The following is a 23,837-nucleotide window of genomic DNA, read 5'->3' on the forward strand; positions in this document are numbered from 1 at the left end:
ATCCATTAAGTGGCGGGGGCGGACCATCCGAATTCGTCCCACCTCCCTGCAGAGGGGATAGGTCGCGGAGAAGTCCAGTTGCACCAGGAAGTGATCTGACCATGGCACTTCTTTTGTTTTGCTTTTACTTAGTGTCAGATCACCAACATCCGTAGAGGTAAACACCAGGTCCAAGGCATGTCCATGGCTATGGGTTGGGCCAGACTTATTCAGGGACAGCCCCATGGAGGCCATGCTTTCCACGAAGTCCCGAGTGGCCCCTTGTAAGGTTGTGTCGGCATGGATATTAAAATCCCCTAGGACAACCAAGCTAGGTGTCTCCAGGAGAACATCCGCCATGACCTGAAGCAGCTCAGGCAGGGAATCCTTGGTGCAGCGGGGAGGTCGGTACACCAAAAGGAATTCTGTACTGCCCCTATTGCCCAACTTCCAAAACATGCACTCAGAAAACTGGGTCTTCCCAATAGGACGCCTGGTGCAAACTAATGACTTCCTAAAACTCACTGTAACCCCCCCTCCCTGCCCACATGACCTGGGTTGCTGTGTGTAAGAGAAACCTGGTGGACAAGCAGCAGCAAGGACAGGCCCATCTGCTTCATCCAACCAAGTCTCTGTTACACATGCTAGGTCAAGTCCTCCATCCATGATCAAGTCATGGATGGCAGTGGTTTTATGAATCATTGACCTGTCATTGCACAGCAGCACCTTCAGGTCATGTGGGTATCCCTTGCTGATTCTAGTATCCATCCGGTCAGGACCAGACCCGGAGGCAGGAATAGTCCTCAGACAACGACTAAACCTGCCTCCTCTGTAACGACATTATCTGGTCTTAGCGTAACTCCTCCTCCTAGCCGTGATCACTGAGATCGGTTGTCCCAGTGCATCCCCCCCGTGGAACATGCCCCAGCCATTTTGTTGGCTGGGACCCACTCCCCGGCAGCCCTGACCCCTCCCCTTAGGAACAAAATAAAACCTTTAAAAAATAAAACAATAAAACAATACAAAAAAACCTGTAGAAATTACAAAAACACCTAAATCAAACAAATTCCCAGGCCCAACCAAACATCCACCCCACCCCACCCCCACCCCCCACATATAAAAAATTCAGAAGAAAATTTTAAAAACATTTTAAAAAGAACTCTGCGCCCCCCCTGAGTCCTCCTGGACAGCAGCAGCAGTAACAGCAATCGTAGTTGTGAGGCCTGTCAGGCCCCGCCTTGGGCCAGATGGTGAGTGGCAAGAGCAGGGCCCTCAGGCACTCACCCAGGGGAGTCCTCCTGGGCAGCAGAGCAGTCCTTTTGAGGCTTGAGGCCCCGCCCCGGGCCAGGTGGTGAGTGGCAAGAGCAGGGCCCTCAGGCACTCACCCAGGGGAGGTCAAGGAGGAGAATCGTGGGATCATGGACTCTCTCAGTAAGGATCCCTGTTGGATCATAACATGTTGTGATTGGAGATGGAGTGGATTCCATGATTGAGCCACAAAAATATCCATCCCAGATAAAAAGCCAAGCAATATCTCAGTTAATACCAGGAAACAAAAACAGTGAAAACTATTGGATGGCCTCACATCTCATTCTCTTCAGTTCTTCCTCTGTCACAAGCATTCATTAACATTGTTCAATAATCTGGAGCTCCCATTTCCTCCTGCGACTCTAATTAGCTTCTTTCTTCATTGCAGATGGTGATGAACTGGAAGGGAAGAACAAGGGAGACCACAACAGAATCCACATAGCGGAGAAGTCAGATAAATATTCAGAGTGTGGAGAGAAGATCCGTCAGAGCTCCCAGTTCACCTCCCATCAAAGAAAGAGCTTCATTCGAAGGAATAGCCTCACTTCACACAAAAGAACACAGAGTAGGGAGAAATCGTATCAGTGCTTGGACTGTGGAAAGAGCTTCAGCCAGAGGGCCCATCTCACTTCTCATCAAATAATTCATACAGGGGAGAAGCCCTATCAGTGCTTGGAATGTGGAAAGAGCTTCAATGAGAAGGGTAGTCTCACTTCCCATCAAAGAATTCATACAGGGGAGAAACCGTATCAGTGCTTGGAATGTGGAAAGAGCTTCAATCGAAAGTATCATCTCACTTCCCATCAAATAATTCATAGTGGGGAGAAACCATATAATTGCTTCGAATGTGGAAAGAGCTTCAGTCACTCGGGGAATCTCACTTCCCATCAAAGAGTTCATACAGGGGAGAAACCGTATCAGTGCTTGGAATGTGGGAAGAGCTTCAATCGGAAGGGTCACCTCACTTCCCATTACAAAATTCATACAGGAGAAAAACCCTATCAGTGCTTGGAATGTGGAAAGAACTTCAGTCAGAAGGTGAATCTCACTTCTCATCAAAAAATTCATACAGGGGAGAAACCCTATCAGTGCTCGGAATGTGGGAAGAGCTTCAGTCAGGAGGGGAATCTCACTTCTCATCAAAAAATTCATACAGGGGAGAAACCCTATCAGTGCTCGGAATGTGGGAAGAGCTTCAGTCAGGAGGGGAATCTCACTTCTCATCAGAGAATTCATACAGGGGAAAAACCCTATCAGTGCTTCGAATGTGGAAAGGGTTTCAGTCGGAAGGATAGTCTCACTTCCCATCAAAGAATTCATACAGGGGAGAAACCCTATCAGTGCTTCGAATGTGGAAAAGGTTTTCGTCTGAGTGGTCATCTGACTTCCCATCAAAGACTTCATACAGGAGAGAAACCGTATCACTGCTTGGAATGTGGAAAGAGCTTTCGTCTGAGTGGTGATCTGACTTCCCATCAAAGAATTCATACAGGGGAGAAACCCTATATGTGCTTCGATTGTGGGAAAAGCGTCCACAAGCTCACTTCCCATCAAAGAATTCATACAGGTGAGAAACCCTATCAGTGCATGGAATGCGGAAAGAGCTTCAGTCAAAGTGCCACACTCTCTTCCCATCACAGAATTCATACAGGGGAGAAACCCTATCAGTGCTCAGAATGTGGGAAGAGCTTCAGTCAGGGGGGGAATCTCACTTCCCATCAAAGAATTCATACAGGGGAGAAACCCTATCAGTGCTTGGAATGTGGGAAGCGCTTCACTCAAAGGACCCATCTCACTTCCCATCAAATAATCCATACAAGAGAGAAAGTGTTTGGAATGTGGGAAAAGATTCATTCATGGCCCACCAAATAATTCATACAGGGTTGAAAGCATATCAGCACATGGAATGTGTATAAAATTTCACTTGTTCAAAAGTCAATTTAAGATCTCACACCAGGGTGAAGAATAGAATTATGGATTCAGAATCTAGTCCAACCCTCTCCAGAAATCTCATTTCAAGCAGACATGACCATCCAGCTTCTTCTTAAAACCCCCCAGTGAAGGTCCACCCCCTTCTGAGAGAGTTCCTTTCCACTGTCAGCTCTTACTATCAGAGAGAAAATATAAAAAAGACTTTGGAGAAGACTTCCGGTGTGATGGCCTATGGCGTTTGGCTGCTTTCCCAGGACACCGGACCCCAGTCGTGCAATTAAACAAGGTGAATCTGTGGGTAATTATCCCTGTTGAACCCCGCAGAGATGGGGCAGATGTGCCTTCACCCGCACGTCGTCCGATATCTGCCGCTCGCTACAGTGGAGGCAGGGGCGCTGGGTGTTTAGCATTGCACGAATTGGACACTCTCCGATGCCAACGCCATGAGCGGGAGCATTCCTGTTTTTCAACAAAGATTTGAATTCGGACTTTGAAAGGACTTTTGTCGCTCTGCTACAGAAGATGTGAGGTGAGCATCTCATCTTTTTTGATACTTCGTGCTGTTGGGCCAACGCCCTCCCTCACTTGTCCGAATGGTGAGGAACTTCGCCCGTAGTAGCAGAGTACAGCAGAAGCAGACTCTGGTTGGAATGCAGCATCAAGAAAATAAGAAGTCTGTTGGGATACTGCCAGGGAGACAAAGGCCATCATGACCCCACATCAATTCCGGACGATCCATCGATCTCCCGTAGATACAGTATCAGTCAGTTAGCGACACGAGCTGCAGAAATACTTTGCCACATTCCAGGGCTCGTGCACGCTCTATCAGCAGAGTTCGCACAACGAAAGGTGCACTCAGGAGAGCATTATTTACAACTTTATTCAGCGTTGATCAGAACAAAGAAAAACATGAGTGCCTGCTTCGATGTTCAGGCACACAGAGAGAAGAAACAAAAGCTATATACATAAACAGAAACATCCTGTGAACAGGAAATACGCAGGCTGTGACACAACAACCTGCTCCCTTCCTAAGGTGGAACGGAAATATCCTAACAAAGTCAACAGAGCGAAGAGCTGACTCACGCACCAGAGGGGATAGAAATAGCTCCCGTTCTCACACGATGATACATTAGATAATTAGGCAATTAAAGGCACAGTGTCACACTGTGCAATGATAGAATGAAACACTGCAGTACTGCCAGCTACTTCATGATTTGGCAAGCCTCGTGGAGAGTCAATTAATGAAATGGAATGCAAGTGAAACTATATTAAAAAAACTTGAGAATTTGATGTTTAATGGTGCGGTCCTTTGTGGAGGGCTCTAATTATTATTGGCAAGGTATCAGCTTGTTTGAAGATATGAAGAGACTTTGTTGAAATACAGTCTTACCAGAGAATGAGGCTGTAATTTCAACTGCGTCACACGCCATCTTCTCTCCCTTTTTCGTTATTGTTTGAGTCTAGATAGAGAGTAATCTGGCGTCCCACCAAAGCTCTGGCAAGACTCTAGCTTCTCCAACTCTCTCAATAACGATCTGGCGTCCTGCCAAAGCCTTGGCCGATCATCAAAGCTCAAACTCCATTTCCTTCCATAGGAATACAGTGAAACTTTGGGACTTTAAATCCATTTCAATTTTGTCACATAGTTCTCTTTTTCATTGTAATCCAGAAGTATAATCCCATTCTCTTTTATCTCCTCTTGCTTTTTATCAGTTTGTTAGCATTCGGGGGGGGTGCGTGTGTGCATGCTGCTGAATCATTTACCGTACTTTTCGGACCATAACACGCAGTTTTTCCCCCCTAAAAGACAAAGGGAAATGTGAGTGCGTGTTATGGAGCGAATGCAGGCGGGAGGAGCGCAGCGTGTCCGCCTGCTTGCCTGCTCTATGGCTTTCCAGCAGCCTGTCTTCCCCTCCCCTGTCGCTGAGAAGCCGGCAAGGCAGCCTGCCCTCCCCCGTCGTTGAGAAGCCGGCAAGGCAGCCTGCCCTCCCCTGTCGCTGAGAAGCCGGCAAGGCAGCCTGCCCTCTCCTGTCGCTGGGAAGCCTGCAACAGCTGAGCGCAGAGTGTCTGCCTGCTTGCCTGCTCTATGGCTTTCCAGCAGCCTGTCTTCCCCTCCCCCGTCGCTGAGAAGCCGGCAAGGCAGCCTGCCCTCCCCCGTCGTTGAGAAGCCGGCAAGGCAGCCTGCCCTCCCCCGTCGCTGAGAAGCCGGCAAGGCAGCCTGCCCTCCCCTGTCACTGGGAAGCCGGCAAGGCAGCATGCCCTCCCCCGTCGTTGAGAAGCCGGCAAGGCAGCCTGCCCTCCCCTGTCGCTGAGAAGCCGGCAAGGCAGCCTGCCCTCTCCTGTCGCTGGGAAGCCTGCAACAGCTGAGCGCAGAGTGTCTGCCTGCTTGCCTGCTCTATGGTTTTTGGCGAGGTGGGAGAAGAGAGGCAGCTCGGAAGCCGGCAACAGCTGAGCGCCAGGGTCGGAGAAGGAAGACAGCCTCTCTTTCTCAGTGTCTGCCTGCTCTATGGCTCTCCCTTACACACATGTAAGCAGCTCTTACTCTGCTATCTTTACAATGAGCCGGAAGGAGGGACAAAGAGGGCATCCCCTTCCGTCCATCCCCCAGCACCTCACCGGTAAATTCAAACAAAGCGGCTTACAAGGCTCGTGTCCCTGCGTCTCCTCCTCTTTCTGCTCTCATTCGAGGCAAGGCAGCTGCACAAAGGTGAGTTCCCCCTCTCTCTTCCTTCCCTCCCTCCCTCTTCCAACTTCAAACAATATTGGGGGGCAGCCAGGTAAGCCCCACCTCACATACCACAATGGGGAGTGGGGGATGACTCCCTCAAATATTTAATGGGGGGGGAGGCACCTAGGCCCATAGGAATTGGCTGCTTTGCCTAGGACAAATGTGAGCTCTCCCTCCCTCTTCCAACTTCAATAAAATATGGGGGGGCAGGTACAGGTAAGCCCCACCTCACAGACTGCAATGATCTCAAGACAAAGTGCATGCACACTGGTACCTTATATGAATAGCAATGCCCATCAGCATGGGGGGAGGATGACTCCCTCAAATATTAATGGGGGGGGAGGCACCTAGGCCTATAGGAGTTGGCTGCTTTGCCTAGGAGAAATGTGAGCTCCCCCCCTTCCTTCATCACTGTATTGGATATACCGTACCATACATTACTGACAGTTCCTTCATCATTTTCTTGCAGAAAACTGTATTTTCTTGCAGAAAACCTCCCCCGTTCTGATAAGGATGATAAAGCAGAGAAGACTAGCATATAAAATTCCTTTTAAACTAGAAGTAGTAAAATATGCTAAGGAGCATGGAAACAGAGCAGCAGAGAGACATTTTGGGCCACCTCCAACAGAAAGAATGATAAGAGATTGGAGGAAACAGGAGGATCAGCTGCAAAAAGCAGATAAAAATAAGCACACTTTTCGTGGACATGCTGCAAAGTGGCCACAGTTGGACGTGGCCATGAAAGAATGGATCACACATCACCGGAATAATGGCATCACAGTCTCCACAAAAATGATAATATATGAAGCCAAACGCATTGCTTTAGAGAAAGGCATTCATGATTTTACTGGCTCACCATCATGGTGCTACAGATTTATGAAGCGATGTGGCCTTTCTATGCGCACGAAAACTAGAATTGCACAAAAAATGCCAGAAGAATATGAATCAAAGATTCTGTCTTTTCATAAATTTGTAATTGATGCTAGGAAGAGAAATGGATTTGAAATTGGCCAGATTGGGAATATGGATGAAGTCCCGCTAATCTTTGATGTGCCATCTAATAGGACTGTGGATCTGAAAGGTGCCAAAACTATTGCTGTGAAAACCTCTGGACATGAGAAAACCCATTACACGGTTGTGTTGTCTTGCTGTGCAGACGGCACCAAATTGCCACCCATGTTAATTTTCAAAAGGAAAACATTTCCAAAAGAAGTGATTCCACGAGGAATTGTTGTACATGTTCATGAGAAAGGATGGATGGACGAAAATGGAAGGAGAGTATGGGTTGAAAAAGTGTGGTCCAAACGTCCTGGAGGGCTTTTGAAAAAACCTGCCTTATTAGTACTGGACCAGTTTAGAGCGCATATTAGCGAAACTACAAAAAAGTGCTTTAAAGAAGCGAAAACTCATCTAGCTGTAATTCCTGGAGGTCTTACCAGCCAGTTGCAACCTCTCGACGTTTCCATCAACAAGCCATTTAAGGTCTTTATGCGAGAAGAGTGGAACAAATGGATGGCTGCTGGTAAGCATGATCTGACACCTACAGGACGAATGAAGAGGCCCACTATCACTCAAGTTTGTGAATGGGTGAAAACATCATGGCACTCGGTGAAGGAGGAAATCGTTGCACAGTCATTCAAAAAATGTGGCATTAGCAATGGTTTGGATGCAAAAGAAGATGAGATTTTATATGAAGATGGCGAAGAAAGTGATGCCAGTGATTGTGAGCAGCTGAACTTCATAGATTCTGACTCTGGCACTGATGAGTTCTTGGGGTTCACAGAAGACTAGAAGAGTACTCGAACCTAAAATTCTCTCTTCATTTGTTAATGACAGTGATGATGGTTCTTAATGCTGTTCACTGTTGACTGCTGTTCACTTTACATGGTTGTAATATGATTCTGCTTTACCGGTTGTTTAATAAATAGTTTAGTACAACATTTGATTCAGAATATTTTTTTTCTTGTTTTCCTCCTCTAAAAACTACGTGCGTGTTATGGTCAGGTGCGTGTTATAGAGCGAAAAATACGGTATGTTGCAAACATGAGATATATATAAAGAAAGAGTAAATATTTTACATCGAAGGAAGTCTTTTTTGCGGTTTGAATCGTTTTGGCTTTGTATCTGCTTCAATTTAGCAGTTTATGATCTTGTTCCTTCTGTTCCAGCACATGTCTGTATATTAGTTCTAATTTCACTCTAATAAACAGAAGTACCTCTGCTTCTTAATGGCCGAGTAGGAGGGCTACCAATAGGCAAAGTGATTTTGCTGCCTCTCAGATTCCATGGAGGAGCAAGAGCCAGGTATCAAGACAATCTGCGAGTGAAGCTCACTCCCCCCCTGGGCCCTGGGGGGAGCTTGCAAGGACAATTACCCTCAAAGCTTCCTTGTTTATTCTTTGCTATCAATCTCTGCTATCTTGGGAGCAGGATCCATTAAGGCAGACCGGAACCAGAAGCCCCATTTCTAAACATCTCTATTGATTTCCATTTCATTTTTTTTGCTCCTCACCCCACTTCATAAGGCTGGCATGGTCTGCACAGTAATGACCTAGAGTAGATCCCATTGTACTCAGTGGGGTTTATGGACAGTTTAACTAAACAAAGGAAAGCTGGAAGACAGCCCAGAGTCCTGGAAGGTAAGACGGTGGAACGAAACAGGGCCTTCTGAGGAGGGACTGCACCAAAAACAATTGAGGGACAACAACAAGAAGAGCACAATTTTCATCATGCATGTTAATTTACATATAGATCTGAATATGATTAAAGTTGCATGCCAGTGGCTGTCATGATAAGATAAAGGATTAAGATCGGGATGATATTGGGAATAAATAAAAGAGAGAAAAGTAGGAACAAGAACCAAAAGAAAAAAAAATCATCATCATCATCAATCTTTGACTTTTGTCTTCTGGGTTTCTCTGTTGTTATTCTGTCTCTCACAGCTACAATAAACCTACCATTAATATTGTGGACTAGGCATTTCTTCGTCAGAGGGCAAAAAAGCAAATTTAGCAGGGGATCAAATACTTTCTCTCCTCACTCTATATGTTCACACACACACACACACACACACCTGGCTCTCGTTTGGAGGAGTGAGAGACGGAGGCTCTTTACTTTTAGAACTAGAATACAAAAAAGGGGAAAGTAAAACCCCTAGGTGGTTGTCACCAATGGAAGCTAAGGCGGTGAAAAAGCTTAATATGGATTCCAATTGGCCAAAATATTGTGAAATCCTAGAACAAGATGGTGAAAAGTTTAAACTTCAGAGTTTTGAGAAACTAAGGCTCAAAGTTCGAGATTGGTTACATTACTATCAGATAAACGAGACATTTAAGCAGGACAGGAAATTAGGATTTCAGAAGGAGAGGTCAAAGTTAGAAACAGAACTGTTAGAACCCAATACTAAGAATTTGTCTAGAATGTATAACTTGCTGTTGAAATGGAATACACAGGAGGAAACGGTTAAATCAGCTATGATTAAATGGGCACAGGACATCGGTCATGACATTATGTTTGCTGACTGGGAACAGTTATGGACCACGGGTATTAAGTTTACGGCATGTAGTGCCTTAAAAGAGAACATAATGAAAATGATCTACAGGTGGTACATGACCCCAGTCAAGCTGGCAAAAATTTACCATTTGCCCAATAATAAATGCTGGAAATGTAATGAGTCTGAAGGAACCTTCTACCACCTTTGGTGGACCTGCCCAAAGATTAAAGCCTTTTGGGAAATGATCTATAATGAAATTTAAAAAGTCCTTAAGGGGACATTTTCAAAGAAACCGGAGGCTTTTCTTTTGGGCATGGTGGGCCAACTGGTGCCAAGAAAGGATAGGGCATTTTTTATGTATGCAACCACAGCAGCAAGAATTCTTTTGGCAAAGTATTGGAAGATGCAAGAACTACCTTCTCTGGAAGAATGGCAGACAAAGGTGACAGAATTCATGGGACTGGCAGAGATGACCGGCAGAATCTGCGACCAGAGGAAAGAGGCGGTGGAAGAGGACTGGAAGAAATTCAAAATTTACCTTAAAAACTGTTGTAAAATTGAGGACTGTTAAGATGTTAAGGGGTAAGAAAAAGAGAACTACAGCGGTAAATAATTATTTCAAGGAAATTTTAAGAGAATTAAATAGAGAATTGGACTTAAGGGTTGCTAAAGAATCGCAAAATAAGGATGCAGAGAAAGGGAGGTATGGGGAAGTCATTTTTTATTTTATATGCTTTTGTTGTGTGTGTTTTGTTTGTTGTGTTGTCTTTTTTTGTCGTGAAAACCAATAAAAATTATTTTAAAAAAAATAGAATACAAAAAAGGAGGTGTGAGGAGGTCAAGGAAACAAGCAAATGAAAGATAAGTTATGTGAAGGTTTTAACTGTTTTTGTTGTAATTGTTTGTATTTTTCTTTTTTGCTCTTTTTTATTGTGATGTATTGTTTTGTTTTCTGTTTAATGTGGTGTTTTTTCTTTTTCTTGTGCAAACTTTAAAACTTTAATAAATATTATTTTTTTTAAAAAAAGAATGGCATTTCCCTGGCACCTCCTTTCCTCCCAGGAGCTCCTCCTTCCACAACCCTGCCAGGCTGGCCGCTTGCATGTCGCCCCCCTTCCAGCACTGCGTGGTTTAGTGTGGCAGCACCTGCCCTTTGGAACTCCCCGCCTCTTGCAATAAAGCACGTGCCTTTGCTAGACTCTTTTCAGGCACCTGCTAAAAGCATTCTTGTTTAGGCAACCATACCCAGATGCTTAGGACGCTGAAGTAATTTTAATCTCTTTTAATATTTTAGCTTTTCTCTGTAAAAAAGTAGGCTTGTTAATTTTAAAAAGTAGGCTTGTTAAAGTAGGCTTGTTAATTTTTATTGATTTTACTGCAGTGGTGTTGTTGTTTATTTGTTTTTTGTATTGGTAAACAACATTACAGGTTTTTAAAAATAAATTTTAATAAATAAATGAACAATAAATATATATAAAACAACACAAGCCAAAACACAATGCATTCTGTAGATTTAAGCATCTCTCCACAGTGGCCTATTTGTTATCGGAGGCCCAGAATCCACAATCCTTTGTAAGAAAATATGAAATAAAGTCAAAACATTTTTGTAGGCCAAAAAAAGAAGTCAATATTGGGGAGGTGACAAAAACTTTTCCACACCAAGTACCCCCTGACCTTGTTATGCCACTACCCGGGGTGCAGGGAGGGGGCATGGGGGTCCCTGTTCAGATCATGCCTGATGGGGGGAGACCCCCAAGTCAGGGAGCAGAGGGTCCTCCCTTGTCCTCTCTGCCAAGCCAGGGAGGGGCCAGTTCGCAGGAGTGAAGAAAGACAGTCAGGTTACCCTAAAAACCCTAAAACTCTTTGTGAATCCCTCCCCCCCAGCGAGGCCTCCAAGCCTCGCCTCAGGAACTCTCAAATGTTTATTTTTCTCTCTAAGGCTAAAAGCATTAGCTAAGAAAGAGAGAAAGAAAATTAAAGTTAAGAACAAAAAAACAAAATATAAAGTACATAAAACATAGACAACTCAACTTACATTGGCTTAACAGTAACACTGATTGACTTCCCTTTATTTCGATTTCGGAAAAAGTTATTTATCTATCTGCAGTATCTTTTCATAAAAAAGAGAATTTTTCGTAGTAAGCGTTGTGTCATACCTACTGTGGAGAACAGAGTCCTTTGCTTCTCAAAGCCTTTTTGTTTCTAAGGCCAGTGGCCTTGTTAAAACCAGATTGCAACTTTCTTACAGGAGAATGAAACATATCTGAACACTCTGAAACCCCCTTTGGTTTCTCACCCCCTTTTCCCGGGAACAGTCCAAAATAGTCCCAAGACGGGAACTTTCTGTTCATGCTCAGGAGACATGGGGCAGACCTTTTCCGAAGGAGGAGAAAGGGGAGGGAACTGGAAGGGGAATAGATGCTCTGTGCAAATGGCTGTGAACCCGTGCTTGTTTGTGAGTTATCACACTTGCTCCTGTTATGGTTCAGAATTTATCTGGTTAAATTCCCTGGTGTGTGTCACCTGCTGACGTCAGCTTACAGCTGGGCGGAGACAGAAGCTTTGGAAGCTGGGCGGGACTATTCCCTGTTTTGTCAGTTCCCCTGTGATCCTGAGGGGAGAAGGATGTTCCCTCTGTGTATCTAAGAGGGAGACATGTTTTGCAGCAATGGCTGCCAGCAGTGACGGACTGTAATGTTTTAATAAAGAGCTGTAATTAGACAAATCTGTCTATGTGTGCTTACACGGAGCAAGACTGCTTTACACGCTGCGTTTTCCACTCAGCTACAAGCCGTGACTGAGAAGAGACAGCAGGAGTTATTGCGCAGCTTGGGAGGAAGCGTGCCGGACCACTGTAAGTGATTGATGCGGATCGTAAAGCTGTCTGAGATCGCGGCCCTATCGATCAGGGGGATCGATAGATATTCGCACAGGTTATGGAAGGTCAGACAACGCTCGTAAAGCAGTCGGTGTGAGCTCCAGGAACGCTTTGAAGTCAGCGTGGGTGCCGGAGAGCGAGGATGATTAATTGCCTGCTTCCGAGAGAAAGTGAGAGCTTCTGATACACAGAGAGCTGGAGCTAAACGCAGCTAAAAGCAGCTAAGAGCTGGAGGCTGAGACTGAGGAGATTTCACCCCTCCCATACCCAAGAATCTCCTGACCATCTCCTGAGGTCTTTGCTGACTCTACAGAGAGGAGGAGCAATGTATTGCTCTCTACTTAATTAGTCATGTGAGTGAATCTCAGTGTGTGAGAGAGAGTCAGTCAGTGAGCCGGAGAGAGAGTGCAAGAGATATTATTTAGAGATATTAAGAGACTCTGCAGGCACTCAGAGTATAGCATTGATTTATGCTGAATCTGTAGCTCTGTATATAGTTTGTATAATAGTTGTAGTTGTAGAATAAAAGAAGATATTTTACAGAGCTGCTCTCCGAGTGGTTTATACTCTGCAAGACTCTGCAAAACGCTGCTGCGCAACGACTGCATTACAGAGAAAATAAATCTGGTGCTCTCAGCTCCAAGCTGTGAGTCCGCAGCACTGTCACCTGTTCCTGTGGAAAGGAGGACTCTGGCAGTGCTACCCAGCTCGCCTAGCCCAGTCGGGGCTGTAGTGCATGAGTCCAGTTGGTACACTGGCTCAAGGGCGATGCTGACATCGGTTATGGGCCCAGTCGTCTAACCAGTCGTTGTTCCAGTCATCCCAGTCGTCCCAGTCGCCAGAGGTGTCTGTTGCTGATCGCTGGACGGCGGAACGGAGGCTGCATGCTGGACTGATTTGTGGTGCCTAGAAGCAGAGCTGTGTTGGAGCAGAGTGCTCAAGCTGCCGCTGTTGCTGTTGCTGCTGCTTGAGGTATGTTGCTGACTGCAAAAGGAAAGAAGATAGCATCCCTGTTTGCCTGTTAATTGCGCTCTGAGTGGGGGAGAGAGTGGCTGAAGAAGTCCAAGGCTTTATCTGTGTTTGCACGAGGGAAGTGTCTTGCTCTAAGTAATAGCAGACATGGCCTGTGCACATTCTGGCCAGATGGCTATGTCTTTTCCCCTCCTCACGCCTGAAAACTATGCAGTTTGGCAAGTTAAGATGAAAGCGCTTTTACAGAGGGAAAAGCTATTTCACACCATAGAAGATGACCCTCCAGATAAAGATGATGATGATTGGGCTGAGTGGCATGCTGCAGATATGAAAGCCCGAGGGACAATTGTTTTGAGTGTTTCAGACCACTTGCTGGTGAACTTAGAGGGTCAAGAGACTGCACAAGCTGTTTGGCATAAGTTGAGAGATATGCATCTGAGACAAAATGCTGGTTCCAGCGTGATTTTCTTTAAGAAGCTGTGCAGGTTACAGTTGCAAAAAGGTGGTGATTTGCCTAGCCATCTATCTCAGTTAAAGCGTCTCAGACAGGACCTTGTTGAGCGAGACCTGGCTATTTCAGAGGCTGTGTTTGCAATGCTGATGATAAACAGCCTAGATGAGTCTTATGATGGAGTAGCTGCCCAGATTTCTACAATGCCTTCTGACCGGCTAACAGAAGATTATGTGTCTAGCGTGCTCTTGAATGAGTGGGATCGCAGACAGGCTGTTAAAGAAAGCCGGGACAATGGTTCTGCTAAAAATGTGCCTGAAAATGTGCCTGAGTTTTCAGCAGGGGAAGGTGAAAGTGAAACTGCTGCTGTTAAAGCACTAAAGTTGAAGCGGTGCTTTTCATGTGGAGCACAAGGCCATTTGAGTTTCCAGTGCTGCAAGAAATCTTCAAAGAAAAAGGGAAACTTCAGAGGCAGAGGGGGAGGAGGACGAAATCCCCAAGCACCTGCTACTTCAAATGTTTTGCTCTCTCGCTGCTGCAATCAACGTGGGCGGAGTTTCTTCGTGATCGACTCTGGCTGTACCAACCACGTAGCCAAAGATAAGGATCTCTTTGTTCAGCTTGAGAAGCAAGAGAAAGTAATTCATCAAGCAGATGGGACAGTTCTCACTAGTGAGGCTAAAGGAACTGTGTTCTTAAAGAGCCTGAATACAACAATTAGGAATGTCCTGTATGCGCCTGAAATTCAGGACAATTTATTGAGCGTTTCCCAGCTTGATCATCAGGGTTTTAAGGTGGTGTTTGCTAAATCTCGCTGTGAAATTCGTCGAGATGGCAAGCTCATTCTATATGCAAAATGTGTTAATGATCTGTATCAATTGCCTTTTGTTTCAGGTACAGGTACTGCAGCAGCAACTAAGAAAGAGTGTTGCAATTTGTCTGTTGATAAGAATGAGAAGTTGCATGACCAATGTATTCATCATTACCACCGTGTTTATGGTCATTTGAATTTCCAGGCTGTGGCAAAAATGCCTGATATGGTTCAGGGTATGAAGCTGAAAGAATGTCCCTACTACATGAAATGTGTTTCTTGTGCTCAGAGTAAGGCAAGGCAAGCTCCCAAAGGTACAGAGTCTGGGAGAGAGGCCAAGAAACCATACGAAGTCATTCATGCAGACTTAGTGGGGCCTCTAGCGCTCTCTAGAGGCAATTCAAGGTTTTTTATGGTTTTGATAGACTCCTACTCTAAATATGCATGGGTCTATGTGCTGCAGAAAAAGTCTGAAGCCTTTACCAAGTTTCGTCAGTTTTGTAAATGGCTCAGGAATGTACATAATGAGAATGTACATTGTCTTTTCACTGACAGGGGTGGAGAGTTTTGTTCAGAGGAGTTTGAGGCTTTTCTTTCTGAACAGGGCATTGAGCATAGGACTGCCACGCCCAGATCGCCCTGGCAGAATGGTTTATGTGAGAGATTGAACCAGACCCTGCAGCAAGGAATTAGAACACTGTTACATGATTCGGGGCTGCCCAATCCGTTTTGGGCCGAAGCTCTTTCGTTTTTCTGTCACGTGTATAACAGGAGGTACCAGTCTAGTATAAATTGCACCCCATATGAGATGCTTCACGGAAGGAAGCCATGTGTGAAGCACTTTAAAATTTTTGGTTCGGAGGTTTGGGTGCGCACCTCGCAAGGTGACAAACTGAGTAAGCGTGGAGAACATGGTATTTTCCTAGGATATGAGAAAGGATCTTATCGTGTCCTGATCACAGACACGAAAACCATAAGGCTGACCAGGAGCATTGACGACAATCCACAATGGGACAGAGTTGGCGTTTTTCAGTGCCATCCCATTTGTGATGATGGTGCAAGAGGGGCAAAGAAAGTTAAAAGGGAGGCAGGTTCTGATGTGATTGATAATTCTGATGCCAATGTAGATCCAGATGATGGCACAGATTATCAGAGCCCAAAAGCCTCAGGTGAGTCTGACGCTGATGCAGACTTAGCAGCTTCATATACTTTAGCTCCCCATTCTCCTGAAGAGGAGGAAGCACCAGAACAAGAGGATCAGAGAGTTTTGCGCAGATCTGAGAGAACAACCAAGGGGGTACCACCGAAAAGGTTTTCTGAAGAGTTTGCAAAGGCTGCGGTCACATGCAACTCTGGTGGGGTTTTTAAACCTAGCATGAAGTGTGCTGAGAGTAGTGGCACAAAACGCTGCATTTATTTCCTTACCTGATATTTGAAGGAAAGCGTGTGTTTAAGTACTGAAAATGGTTTGTTCAAATCTGCCTAATTAGAAATGTAAATTTGTATTTGAGGAAGAAATGTGTATGAAGATTTTTCCAGAAGCTGCTTATTCATTTGTGTGTTCACAGTGTGTATTTTGTGTAAACTACAGGTTGAGATTTATGTTTTAACTCTTTCCTAAAGACACAGAGAGGTTAGAGTAACTGTTTAATGATGTGATAAAGTGTCTTAGATAAGGGGGGAGAGAGATACCTGCAAATTGCAGTTATGTTAAAGATTCTTGAATGGTCGGATGAAATGGGGGAGGATGAGGAGATTTCACCCCTCCCATACCCAAGAATCTCCTGACCATCTCCTGAGGTCTTTGCTGACTCTACAGAGAGGAGGAGCAATGTATTGCTCTCTACTTAATTAGTCATGTGAGTGAATCTCAGTGTGTGAGAGAGAGTCAGTCAGTGAGCCGGAGAGAGAGTGCAAGAGATATTATTTAGAGATATTAAGAGACTCTGCAGGCACTCAGAGTATAGCATTGATTTATGCTGAATCTGTAGCTCTGTATATAGTTTGTATAATAGTTGTAGTTGTAGAATAAAAGAAGATATTTTACAGAGCTGCTCTCCGAGTGGTTTATACTCTGCAAGACTCTGCAAAACGCTGCTGCGCAACGACTGCATTACAGAGAAAGTAAATCTGGTGCTCTCAGCTCCAAGCTGTGAGTCCGCAGCACTGTCACCTGTTCCTGTGGAAAGGAGGACTCTGGCAGTGCTACCCAGCTCGCCTAGCCCAGTCGGGGCTGTAGTGCATGAGTCCAGTTGGTACACTGGCTCAAGGGCGATGCTGACAGAGACGCAGCAGATATCGTTTCTCCACGAAAGGGTGAGGCAGAGAAGCTGGAGCTGATCGTAAGTAAGCTTGGGCCCCCTTGGGAGAACGGGAGAAGATGGCTGAAAGCCAGGATATACCGGTGGAGCCTCTAACTCTAAAGAGTTGGGCAACGTGGTCCAGAAAAATAAGGGGGTTGTTCTTGGTTGAAGGCTTTTGGAAAGCCACCCAGTGGGAGCCAAAATCACCACCCCTTAGCCGGCCAGCAGCTGGAGCAGGTGAAGCAAGCTGTGGGGCTGTGTTGGCTGAAGATAGCCAGAGGCTGCAGCAAGAGCTAGATGTGCTCAAAGCATGCGTTGATGCGTCACTGAGGCCTCATTTGGAGGGCGTAACGACAGCGTGGGCTGCCTGGAATTTGCTGAAGGGCTTGTGTGAGGCGTCAGCGAAAGGCCAGAGCCCAGGAAAGGCTGAAGGATGCCCAGAAAGCCCAAGGGGGCTGGGACAGTGTTGGGGAGCTGTTGTAATGCTTCTACACGTCTGTGTGATGGACTGAGTCCTGGAGAGGCTGGACTAGCAGGCCCTGTTCCCGATGTCTTGGCCTCTAGGAGTGCTAGTGAGCAGATCGGGGGGGCGAAGAGTTCCAAAGGCAAGTTTAAAAGACTTTCGCTTTGTGCTGAAGCAGAGAGGAGCTTCGGGGGGGCCAGGCTGGTGGGAGGCGCCGTTCCAGAAGGAGGAAGGCCAGGCCAGCTGGGAGGAGCCCCGGGCAGTGTTTTTCCACTGGAGTTCAACGTCGGCGTGGCAGTTGCCCCCACCGGAGCAGAGAGCCGTTGCAGGATGTTTTCAAGGACTCTTCTCATGGGAATCAGGCGGGTTTCCATGGCAACAGGCCTGGGAAGACAGGCAAGCGTGCAGGTGGCCATGGGAAGCAACACGAAGAGGCTTATCAGGTTTCTGCGAGTATGGCAGTGTTTGAAGACGGCCGAGTGGAAAATTCCGAGATGGCCTTTGTAATAGACTCTGCAGCTAACCGCAACATGGTTCCAGAGACCCCTGCAGTCGAGAGGTGGAATTGCACGGCAGTTCCGAAGGGACAAACTATTAAGTTCGCGAATGGACAGAAAACTAGAGTTCTCAAATGTACTAATGCCTATCTTTCTGTTTTGCAGGAGTCGGTGGATTTTTGTGTTGTTCCAGAAATTCATCACTGTTTGTTATCTGTGCCTTATTTATTAAGTAAGGGGTTCAAAGTTTGTTTTGAAAATGATGTTTGCACAATCTCCAGAGGAGGGAGGTTGCTGGCCAAAGTGCGGAAGGGACAGAATGATCTTTTCATTCTTAAAACGTCTCTTGGAGGTGAGGGGAAGGTTGAGAAAGCACAAGCGTTGCGTGCTACAGTTCCCAACCAGCGTGCTACAATTCCCGCTCATAATGTTACATGTGCATGCGTATGGCATCAGAGAACGATTCACAATCCTTTAGAGGATTTGCAGGCGTTACCTGAGGTTGTTACAGGTTGTAAAATTAGAAATTGTCAAAGTGCCATTAATTGTGACACTTGCAAGCAGGCAAAGGTGAGAGGGTGCAGTTACCCAAAGGTGGAACGGGTTGCCACTAAACCTTTTGAGCTGGTACACATAGATTTAGCCAGTCCTGTCAAGGCACAGAGTCTAGGGGGGGCCAGGTTTCTGCTAACTTTTCTGGATGATTTCTCGCAGAATTCCTGGGCTCACGGTCTCAAATCCAGGGAGGATGCAGCACAGCTGATCAAGAGCTGGATTGAGGGGGTGGAACAGAGGTTCTCCACCAGGGTTCAAGCGATCACCAGTGACAGAAATGCTAAGTACACTGGTTCTGTGTTGCAGAAGTTCTTTCAGAAGACAGGGATACGTCACACAGTTACTTCTCCCCAACAAGGGGGGGGGTGGCAGAGCTGAGGAGTGGAGCTCTGGTTAAGGCTGCACAGGTGATGCTGAAAGAAGCCAGGTTACCTCCTGAGTTTTGGCTGGAGGCTACGAGGGCTGTGTCATTTACCTGGAATCGTGTCTACAACTCACTGGTAGGTGACACACCGTTCTCTTTGTTAAATGGCCGCAAACCCCAGGTTCACTTTCTGCGCACCTTTGGGACTCCTGCGCTTGTCGCTTTGCCTAAGGCTTTGCAGGGGCCAGATGGAGCCAAAGTCCAGAAAATGATCTTCTGTGGGTATGAGCCAGAAGCCCGTGCATGGCGGTTTGCCTACCCGTCAGGTGATCAGAGTAAGGTGCTGATCAGTAAACACGCTGAGTTCTTAGAGGAGGAGGTAAAGTCAAAGACTCCTGTCAGGCGTGATGTTCTCTCAGATTGTCTCTCTGATCCAGAAGACAGTTCTGATGAGGCGGAAGAAGAGGCTGAGGCTGCTGATGACGACCAGGTCACTGACCAGGGTCAGGAGCAGGATAGGGCATCTCCACAAGCTGTTAAGAGACTGCCCAAGAATGAGCCTAGTTCTCCTGTGAGTGTAATGGAGAGGATTCGAAGACGCTTTAAGTCAGAGGGTGAATCCCGTGATGCAGAGGTTACACCTGATGGTGAGGATGAGTCAGGGGGAACACCTGAGTTTGTGCCTAGGAGGTCCAGTCGCACAACTAAGGGTATCCCACCAGAGAGGTACCAGGCCACAGGTGCGTGGGTAAGTTTCGCACAGTGCGATTCTGAGAGTTGTGAGGTGGTTCCACAAATGCCAAACAGGTTTGCCAAGGGAGGGCACAAGGCATTGGGGAAGGGATTGATCTCACAAGGTGTTACTGAAGATGTTGCACAGGTATCACGCAGGGACACAAGGGGGGGTGTTATGGTTCAGAATTTATCTGGTTAAATTCCCTGGTGTGTGTCACCTGCTGACGTCAGCTTACAGCTGGGCGGAGACAGAAGCTTTGGAAGCTGGGCGGGACTATTCCCTGTTTTGTCAGTTCCCCTGTGATCCTGAGGGGAGAAGGATGTTCCCTCTGTGTATCTAAGAGGGAGACATGTTTTGCAGCAATGGCTGCCAGCAGTGACGGACTGTAATGTTTTAATAAAGAGCTGTAAATAGACAAATCTGTCTATGTGTGCTTACACGGAGCAAGACTGCTTTACACACTGCGTTTTCCACTCTGCTACAAGCCGTGACTGAGAAGAGACAGCAGGAGTTATTGCGCAGCTTGGGAGGAAGCGTGCCGGACCGCTGTAAGTGATTGATGCGGATCGTAAAGCTGTCTGAGATCGCGGCCCTATCGATCAGGGGGATCGATAGATATTCGCACAGCTCCTTCTACCAGTTCATGGATGGTAGAAATAAAGCTTTTTCTCCGAAACTATTTCTTGAGTGTCTGCTGACTCCCATTTTACCTTTCCCGGGCGCAATATTTTTCCCACCCGAGGGCAAAGCCTCATAAGGCTACAAGAGGACTGCAACTGTTCTTCCTTGGGATCCAGATGCTGCCTGCCTTTTGGGGGAGGGGGCTTTGGGTCAAGGAAATAAACCCCCTTCAAATTGAGGGAAAAGTCACCCTTGTGAACAGAGGATGTAGACAGACAAGAACATTCCCCCATTGGGGGGGGCAGGGAGAAGAAAAGCCCGTCTGCATCTTCACAACTGGACCACTTCCTCTGTCCCAGATGCAACAACACATGTCTCTCCCCTATTCAGGCTAAACAAGTAGACAAACTAATGTGAAAGCAAATTTCAGGTGTATCCTCAGGAAATGCTAAAGCAAGGATAAAAGACTCCTTCTCCCAACCTTTTCGGACAAATGAGGAGAGATTATCTGTCAGCGGGTGGCTTGTATTACTACTAACAGAGGACATGGAACACATAAAATCCTTTTTGGCTCACTAGTAAAATTCTTACCATCCTGATAGATACTTGTAAAACCTTCTGGGGGAAAACTAGCAGAGCGTCTGTGGGTTTTGATCAAGAAGAAATGGAAATTGGTGCTGTCTCAAAAGAGGCTAGTTCTCTCAAGCTCCCCTCAGCCTTTGGGAATCTTGTCACAAGAGGAGCGAGAAGCTCCCCTCTGGAGTTCGTAAAGGGTAGATATTCCTGGTGCCCTGAATCCTGCTCTTCCGCCAGGGAAGCGGGGCTGCGTCCAAAGCACTGAAAGGTGGAAGTACTCAGGGAAGGGAGCAGAGAGGCCCCCATTTCTAGAAAGGGGAACATCGGCCTGAAGGGGAGCAGCTGCTTTTGGGCAAGCGGAGCTGGAGAAAAGCTGGGCCTGTCCTGCTGCGCTTCAGGCCCTGACAGCCTCCAAGTCCAAGTGTAAGTTGACTTCGCCCCTCCATTCACCGAGCGAGGAGGGCCGTCCCGGAGTTGACGCTGCCCAGGAGGCCAGAAAGAGCAGAGGCCATGTTGGGTCAGGGCAACCATACAATCATAGAATCATAGCGTTGGAAGAGACCACAAGGGCCATCGAGTCCAACCCCCTGCCAAGCAGGAAACACCATCAGAGCACTCCTGACATATGGTTGTCAAGCCTCTGCTTAAAGACCTCCAAAGAAGGAGACTCCACCACACTCCTTGGCAGCAAATTCCACTGTCCAACAGCTCTTACTGTCAGGAAGTTCTTCCTATTGTTTAGGTGGAATCTTCTTTCTTGTAGTTTGGATCCATTGCTCCGTGTCTGCTTCTCTGGAGCAGCAGAGAACAACCTTTCTCCCTCCTCTATGTGACATCCTTTTATATATTTGAACATGGCTATCATATCCCCCCTTAACCTCCTCTTCTCCAGGCTAAACATGCCCAGCTCCCTTAGCCGTTCCTCATAAGGCATCGTTTCCAGGCCTTTGACCATTTTGGTTGCCCTCCTCTGGACATGTTCCAGTTTGTCAGTGTCCTTCTTGAACTGTGGTGCCCAGAACTGGACACAGTACTCCAGGTGAGGTCTGACCAGAACAGACTACAGTGACACTATTACTTCCCTTGATCTAGATGCTATACTCCTATTGATGCAGCCCAGAATTGCATTGGCTTTTTTAGCTGCCGCGTCACACTGTTGGCTCATGTCAAGTTTGTGGCCAACCAAGACTCCTAGATCCTTTTCACATGTACTGCTCTCAAGCCAGGTGTCACCCATCTTGTATTTGTGCCTCTCATTTTTTTTGCCCAAGTGCAATACTTTACATTTCTCCCTGTTAAAATTCATCTTGTTTGTTTTGGCCCAGTTCTCTAATCTGTCAGGGTCGTTTTGAAGTGTGATCCTGTCCTCTGGGGTGTTAGCCACCCCTCCCAGTTTGGTGTCATCTGCAAATTTGATCAGGATGCCCTTGAGTCCATCATCCAAGTCGTTGATAAAGATGTTGAATAAGACCGGGCCCAAGACAGAACCCTGTGGCACCCCACTAGTCACTCTTCTCCAGGATGAAGAGGAACCATTGATGAACACCCTTTGGGTTCGGTCAGTCAGCCAGTTACAAATCCACTGAGTGGTAGCATAGTCAAGACCGCATTTTACCAGCTTCTTTACAAGAATATCATGGGGCACCTTGTCAAATGCCTTGCTGAAATCAAGGTAGGCTACAACCACTGCGTTCCCTTCATCTACCAGGCTTGTAAATCTGTCAAAAAACGAGATCAGGTTAGTCTGACATGACTTATTTTTCAGAAAACCATGCTGGCTATTGGTGATCACAGCATTCCTTTCTAGGTGCTCACAGACTGTTTGCTTAATGATCTGCTCCAGAATCTTCCCTGATATTGATGTCAGACTGACTGGGCAGTAATTATTTGGGTCCTCTCTTTTCCCCTTTTTGTAAATAGGAACAACATTTGCCCTCCTCCAGACTGCCAGGACTTCGCCTGTTCTCCAGGAATTCTCAAAGATGACTGCCAGTGGTTCTGAGATCACATCTGCCAGTTCTTTTAATACTCTTGGATGCAGTTCATCTGGCCCTGGAGACTTGAATACATCTAGACTAGCCAAGTATTCTTGTACTATCTCCTTAGTTATTCTGGGCTGTGTTTCCTCTGCTGAATCATTTGCTCCAAATTCTTCAGGTCGGGCATTGTTTTCTTTATCGGAGAAGACTGAGGCAAAGAAGGCATTGAGGAGTTCAGCCCTTTCTGTGTCCCCTGTTTGCATTTCACCATCTTCTCCTCTGAGTGACCCCACTGTTTCTTTGTTTTTTCTTTTGCTACGAACATACCCATAAAAGCCTTTTTTGTTGCTTTTAACCTCTCTAGCAAGCCTGAGTTCATTCTGTGCTTTAGCTTTTCTGACTTTGTGTCTACACGTGCTGGCTATTTGTTTGAATTCCTCTTTGGTGGTTCCCCCCCCCTTTTCCATTTTTTGTACACATCCTTTTTTAATCTTAACTCAGTTAAAAGTTCTTTAGATAGCCACCCTGGCTTCTTTAGGCACCTTCCATGTTTCCGTCTCATTGGTATTGCCTGAAGTTGTGCTTTTACTATCTCCCTCTTAACAAACTCCCAGCCATCATGAACTCCCTTTCCTTTTAGTATTACTGACCATGGGATCTCACCCAGCACTTCCCTAAGTTTTATGAAGTCGGCTTTGTTAAAGTCAAGAAATTGAGTCCTAGTATGCTTGGCTGCTCCTTTCCGCTGTATAGTAAACTTCAGAAGAGCATGATCACTCGCGCCTAATGATCCTTCCACTTCTACCCCACTAACCAAGTCATCAACATTGGTTAGGACCAGATCTAAAACGGCTGTTCCTCTTGTTGCTTCTCCCACTTCCTGGACAACAAAGTTGTCTGCAAGGCCAGCGAGGAATCTGTTTGACCTTATGCTCTTGGCTGAGTTTGACATCCAGCAAATATCCAGGTAATTGAAGTCCCCCATTACTACTATCTCCCTTCCTTTTGCATGCTTGGCCATCTGTTCCAGGAAGGCATCATCTATGTCCTCCGTTTGGCTTGGGGATCTATAGTAAACTCCCACAATGAGGTCTCTGTTATTCTTCTCTCCCTTAATGCTCTCACTTTGGCTTTGAGGTTCTAAATCTTGGATCTCTTCACCAGTATACACATCCCTGACATATAACGCCA

At 46.3% G+C, this 23,837-nt stretch overlaps 2 protein-coding genes and 2 long non-coding RNA genes across 8 annotated transcripts in view; 3 read left to right on the forward strand and 1 right to left on the reverse strand.

Moving 5' to 3' along the window:
• LOC309365358 overlaps window positions 1-10,751 on the reverse strand; it is a 39,253-nt gene extending 28,502 nt beyond the window's left edge. The window contains exon 1 of the long non-coding RNA XR_014166049.1: window positions 10,488-10,751. This is a non-coding gene — a long non-coding RNA (uncharacterized lncRNA). The remainder of the gene's footprint in view (window positions 1-10,487) is intronic.
• Window positions 1-23,837, forward strand: part of LOC309364444 (uncharacterized protein) — a 104,200-nt gene that overhangs the window by 52,748 nt on the left and 27,615 nt on the right. The window lies entirely within an intron of this gene.
• LOC309364803 (uncharacterized protein) lies at window positions 1,386-4,975 on the forward strand. The gene is made up of 2 exons (XM_081902719.1): window positions 1,386-1,410; window positions 1,676-4,975. The coding sequence occupies exons 1-2, from the start codon at window positions 1,398-1,400 to the stop codon at window positions 3,157-3,159; spliced, it is 1,497 nt and encodes a 498-aa protein (XP_081758845.1). The 5' UTR covers window positions 1,386-1,397; the 3' UTR covers window positions 3,160-4,975.
• On the forward strand, window positions 5,206-7,975 carry LOC309365393. Its single transcript, XR_014166099.1, has 3 exons — window positions 5,206-5,375; window positions 5,595-5,926; window positions 6,417-7,975. It is a non-coding gene; the product is annotated as an uncharacterized lncRNA (long non-coding RNA).

The sequence above is a fragment of the Podarcis melisellensis genome (assembly GCF_964234715.1).
Source record: "Podarcis melisellensis genome assembly, chromosome: 2".
Taxonomy (NCBI): Eukaryota; Metazoa; Chordata; class Lepidosauria; order Squamata; family Lacertidae; genus Podarcis; species Podarcis melisellensis.